Source organism: Calidris pugnax, unplaced genomic scaffold (assembly GCF_001431845.1).
Source record: "Calidris pugnax isolate Ruff unplaced genomic scaffold, ASM143184v1 scaffold244, whole genome shotgun sequence".
Taxonomy (NCBI): domain Eukaryota; kingdom Metazoa; phylum Chordata; class Aves; order Charadriiformes; family Scolopacidae; genus Calidris; species Calidris pugnax.
The window spans coordinates 1,924,764-1,930,097 of NW_015091141.1; the positions used below are offsets into that span (position 1 = coordinate 1,924,764).

General features: G+C 66.7%; 1 protein-coding gene across 2 annotated transcripts in view; it reads right to left on the bottom strand.

Moving 5' to 3' along the window:
• The window catches only part of LOC106897851 (zinc finger MIZ domain-containing protein 2-like), an 8,270-nt gene extending 2,942 nt beyond the window's left edge, over window positions 1-5,328 (bottom strand). The window contains exons 1-12 of one of the 2 annotated variants that reach the window (XM_014958754.1): window positions 5,240-5,328; window positions 5,054-5,168; window positions 4,651-4,853; window positions 4,368-4,560; window positions 4,026-4,280; window positions 3,772-3,945; window positions 3,628-3,693; window positions 3,388-3,550; window positions 2,771-2,915; window positions 2,109-2,317; window positions 1,928-2,033; window positions 803-941 (exon numbers count right to left, since the gene is read on the bottom strand). In XM_014958754.1, coding sequence (XP_014814240.1) covers window positions 1,945-2,033; window positions 2,109-2,317; window positions 2,771-2,915; window positions 3,388-3,550; window positions 3,628-3,693; window positions 3,772-3,945; window positions 4,026-4,280; window positions 4,368-4,560; window positions 4,651-4,853; window positions 5,054-5,168; window positions 5,240-5,280 — 1,653 coding nt within the window. In that variant the 5' untranslated portion in view covers window positions 5,281-5,328 and the 3' untranslated portion in view covers window positions 803-941; window positions 1,928-1,944. Of the gene's footprint in view, window positions 1-802; window positions 942-1,927; window positions 2,034-2,108; window positions 2,318-2,770; window positions 2,916-3,387; window positions 3,551-3,627; window positions 3,694-3,771; window positions 3,946-4,025; window positions 4,281-4,367; window positions 4,561-4,650; window positions 4,854-5,053; window positions 5,169-5,239 lie in introns of those variants that run through there. The other variant, XM_014958752.1, reaches the window with a different exon arrangement.
• Between the last annotated feature and the right edge of the window lie 6 nt (window positions 5,329-5,334).

A 5,334-nucleotide genomic window follows, 5' to 3' on the forward strand; every position in this document is an offset into this window, starting at 1 on the left:
AAGCCCCCGGGTCCCGCAAAGCTGGAACCTGCGGGAGCGAAGAAGGCGAGTGGGTGGGCGGGACGCGGGGCCAGGGCCCGTTCCTGCCCGTCATGGGTCCCCCCCCCACCACGTACCCGGGGCACCGTAGTCGGCGGCGGCCCCTGCCGGCGGTGGCGGCAGCGGCGGGAAGGGCGCGGGGCCGGGCCCCAGCGCCGCGATCATCTCCATGATGTTGGGCAGCACCATGTGCGTGGGGCTGAGAGTCCGGCACCGCTTCAGCGCCGGCCCCTCCGGCTCCTCCTTGATGTGGATGTCGGGTTTGACTGGGACAGGCTTCCAACTGCAGGTCGGGTCGATGGTGATCTCCTCGTGCTCCGAGCTGGGGGAGGCAGGAAGGTGGTGGTGGGGGGTGTGAGTCTGGGGGGCATCCGTGCCCCCGGGGGTGGCACAGTGCCAGTTATGGAGGGATGGAGCAGGGACACCTACTTCTGAATGTAGATCAGGATGCCTAGCATGTACTGGTCCACCTCCAGCCCCTCCAGCAGGGCCGTCTTACTGCAGGCAGGGAGAGGCAGGGTGAGGGCAGGGAACGCCCCCCACCCCCTCTCCCCGAAGGCAGAGAAGGCGGGGCACAGCCCCATCGCCCCCCACTCACTTGCAGACAGGACACCGCCATGTCCCCCTCTCGCAGTTGAGCTGCAGGTAGGACTCCAGGTCAAAGCACTGCGGGGACAGAGAAGTGGCTGAGCTAGTGGCAGGAGGATACGGGGTGGGGGACATCCCCCCAGCCCCCAACCCTACCTGTATGTGCCGGCAGTCGTGGCCCCTGGCCGGGAGCTGAATCCTCCGGAAGGTGATGGGGCACTTGAGGGACACCTTGATGGCTGTCTGCTCCACGCCGTCCTCACCGTTGGGCCCTGGGGTCCCTGGGATTGTCCCACTGCTGAAGTTGCGCTTGACTGGGTGGGGGGGGAGGGTACAAGGGTCAGAATTGGGAGGCCAGGATGTGGGTGGCACTGGGGTGGCACCTGGGCATGGTGCTCCATCACCCCCTTCATGCTGCAGTCCTGGACTGGCACGTGTCCCCCCCCACACCATGCTGGAGTGTCCAGACCAGTGTGTGCCCCCAACCCAGCTGCAGCCCTGGACCAGTGCATGCCCCACACACACACTGTGCTGCAGCCCCCAACCAGGGTGTCCGCCCCCTCTATGCCAGTGTCCTCGGACCAGCGTGTCCCTCCAACATACTGCAGCCCCCAACCAAGGTGTTTCCCCTCACCGGAGGGAAAGCGTGTCCTCCACTCTGCCAGCACCCCTGGACCATAGTCTCCCCGCCACACCACGCAAGAGTCCCCAGGTGAGCATGTCATGTCCCCCTTGATGCTGGAGCCCCCAACCCAAGTGTGTGTCCCCACTATGCTGCAGCCCCCAATCAGGGTGTCCCCCCTGCTGCATCAAAGTCCTCAGACCAGGGTGTCGCTCCATGCTGGAGCCCCCTGATCAGGGAAGGGGGGGTATGTGTGTCCCCATGCCAGAGCCCCTGGACCAACACGTTGACATCCCCCCCATGCTGGAGCCCCCAGACCAGAGTGTGTGTGTCCCCCACGCCAGAGCCCTCAGATGAGGGTGTTCCCCACACTGTGCTGCAGTCGTTGATCAAGATGTGTTCCCCCCTTTTCCCCGCCATGCCAGAGCTCCTGGACCAGCATATTGTAATCTCCCCCTCCCATGCCAGAGACCCCTGGACAAGGGTGTCCCTCTACACCATGCCAGAGCCCCCACACCAGAGTGTCCCTGCCATCGTGCTGCAGCCCCTAACCAAGGTGCCCCCCACCTGCATGCCAGAGACACCCAGATGAGTGTGTCCTCCCCCACTGTGTGGGAGCCCCCAGACCCTCTCCCTCCTGTCCCCTTGTCCCCGGGGGGTGCCAGCGGTGGTGCTCACTTTTGGTGATGCAGTGCTCAGCAGGGAGCAGGCGCTTCTTGATGAGCCCCTGCAGCACTGAGCGCACCGAGGGCCGGTGCACCAGCTGCAGGACGAAGAGGTGGGACTGCAAAGAGAGAGGGGACACTGAGCCATGGCCCCAGCTGCCACTGACCCCTCGGCACCCCCCGGCGACTCACACAGCAGCAGGCGGTGACGGTGATCTGGATGGTGTTCCTGCCAGGCTGGCAGACATGCTTCAGGTAGAGAGGCTTGTGGGAGGTCTTGTTGTCACCACGCTCGATGGTGAGCGGCGTGGCGTTGACGCTGACCTGGACGGAGGCCGGCCAGTTGGTGTTCATCTGCCGGTCCTCGTGGTGGTAGCACTTGAACTGCAGCTCCAGGTCGGGCCTGGTGGGTCAGGGTGGGGGGTGGCTGGGGGGTGGCAAGGGCTGTGCCCCCGCACGAGCCACCACACCGGGTACCACCATGCCACATGCCACACAGCACTGTGACAAGCTATGCCAGTTGCCACCACACTGCACGGTGCTGTGCCATGTCGAGCCACACCACCAGGTACCACCACTCCATACAGCAGCACCATGCTGGGCCAAGCATCACCATGGGTACAGCACCACGCCATGCTGAGGCATCTGGGTACCCGCGCACCGTACAGCACCATGCCGTGCCAGGCACCGCCACACCAAGCCATGCAGCGGACCATGACACAATGTGGCACCGTACATTGACACGCCACACTGTGTGGCACCGCCCCGCACCGTGCCAGGCTGCAGCACGTCGTGCCACAGTGCTGCTTGCTTGGCGCCACGCCGTGCCGCACCTCGCCGCGCCCTGCCCCCCCACCTCATCATGAGGGTCTTGTAGACAGAGTCACGCAGCTGGAAGACGTGGTTGCTGACGGCCAGGTTGTGCTGCAGGCGGAAGGGCTCCAGCACGACGCCGTCCCGCACCGGGAAGGTGAGGCGTAGCTCCTCCCCGAGCGCCGGCCCTGTGGGGAACCCCCCTCGTCAGCCGGGACCACGCCCCCCAAGCCCCGCCCCTTGCCTCGGACCCCACCCTGGGGAAGCCCCGCCCTCTCCAGAACACCCCGCCCCTAGGGAACAAGCCCCTCCCACTCCGGGTCCTCACGCCGTAACACCCACCCACTCCAGGATGCCCCGCCCACCAAAGCGGCCCCTCCCGGCTGAAGCCCCTCCCACTGAGGTCCCCACGCCTTTGAAAAGCCCCCACCACTTCCTATAGCCCCGCCCCCTCCGTATGAAGCCCCGCCCACTACCCCAAGCCACCCTCTCATTGGCCAGTAGCCGTGAGGTCCCTCCCACCACGGCGTCTATGGGGAAGCCCCGCCCTTTTCCTTAGATGCCTCTGCAGCGCCCTGCCCTTAAAGGGGCAACGGCCACCCCACAGCCAACAGCAACCCCCACCCCGTAGCCCCCCCTCCCCCGCCAGGGGGCACCTACCCGAGGGGGACGGGTGCAGAGAGGCGACACTGGGCTTCACATCCGGCAGGAAGGGCGACTTGACATCCTGACCCGGCGATGCATAGGGGGTGATGACGCTTCCCGGCGTCATGGGAGGCGTGGGGTTCCCGGCCAGTGGCGAGCTGGGGTACCCGCGGCCTGGCTGTGGAGGCACCGCGCACCCTCAGCGCCCGGCCAGGCCACATTGTCCCCCGCACCCCACCTGCTGCCAGGACTCACCCCATTGGCGGCCGCCTGGCTGTAGGTGCCAAAGCCGGTGCTCTGTCCGTTGAACTGGTCAGGCAGCTGCGGGAGGAAGGGGTGACCACAGGGGACAGCAGGCCCCCTCCCGTGCCCCACACCTGCTGTCCCATCCTCCAGTACCTTGTAATACGGTCCGGCGTTGCCTGAGGCAGAGAGGTACTGGCCCATGCCCTGCTGCAGCCTGTGGCTGGCGTAGGACGGGGATGGAGCGGAGGGCTGGGGGGCACTGGGGGCGTACTGGGCACCTGCCGCAGCATACTGCGCACCCTGGAGGTAGTGCTGTGCCACATATCCCTGCGGGGCCAGGGGGTTGGTGTCAGTGGCGGGGGGTTGGTAACAGCACGCCACGGCCCCCCCGTAGTGCAGATGCTCACCTCGCTGGAGTACGCCCGCTTGAGGCCCTGGCGGGGGAGCTGCTGGCCCGGGGCGGGGGCAGGGTAGCTGTGCTGGGGCACCCGTTGCCCACCATACAGGGGGCTGGCACCCAGCGCCCGCACGGGGCTCATGCTGATGGGGGAGACACCAGAGGAAGCCATGACACCTGCCATGCCAGCCGGGCTCATGCCAGTGGGACCGCGGGGTCCAGCGTGGGGCAGGAACTGGCTGCCAAAGGGCTGCCCTGCGCCCATCTGTGGTGGGGAGAAAAAGGGGGTCGCCGGTGGGGGGGGTGGTGGCAGCCGGTGGCCCCCCCAGCTCCACCGCAGCCAGGCTCTTACCGTGCTGAACTGGCTCAGCTCCTGGCTCTGCTTCTCCTGCAGCGCTGCCACCGTCGCCGTAGCTGTGGCTGTGGCTGTGGCGGCGGCGGCGGCCACGGCAGCAGCAGCGGCTGCCTGGGTGAAGTCGGCAGGAGGCCGGCTGGCATGCGAGGGCAGCCCCATCCCATTGGGGCCACCGGGGCTACCCGTGTAGCTGGAGAACAGAGAAATGGGCAAGGGGGGTGATGTGGTGGCCCCCGTGGCAGGCGATGTGGCAGGGTGGTGGGCACAGGGATGGCCTTACCTGGCGGTGAAGCCTGTCCCGCTGGGATAGGCACTGCGGCCATAGATGCCCGGTTGCACGTAACCCTTCCCAGTCGCCCCCTCAGTGAAGGGCTGCTGTGGCAGGAACGGCGGTGAGCTCATCCCCGAACTGGTGCCAGCCATCCCAGGCAGCATGGGGGTGCTGGAGCTGCTCCCCCCGGGGCCCATGGGGCTGCCGAAAACCTGGGGGAGTGGGGAGAGGAGGGGTTTAGACAGGGGGTGGCCATGGCTGGGGTGCCTGGGGTGGGGTTGGGTTGAGGATGCTGGGGGGGCCCCAGGAGGAAAAGGGGGGGCTGAGGATGCTGGGGGGCCCCAGGGCGAGAAAGGGGGCGCTGAGGATGCTGGGGGGTGCCTGGGGTGGGCTGAGGATGCTGGGGGTGTACCTGGCTCTGGGAGGTGTTGCTGACCCCCCAGACGGTGGTTACCACGGAGAGGGATCCTGCCGGCTGATTGGTGCTCGGTTGCCAAGGAACGGCCTCGTATGCAAATGAACCATCACTAGGAAGAAAAACAAATTAATTAAGATGGGGGGGTGGGGAGCGAAAGGGGGGGGAAAAGAGGGTGCTCACCCGTGTGGGGTGGATGGTTTCATGGGGTTCATGGAGTTCATCAGCGGCGGGACAGCGTCACTCTCAAGCAGGGCTGCGGGGATGAAGCGGGAGGG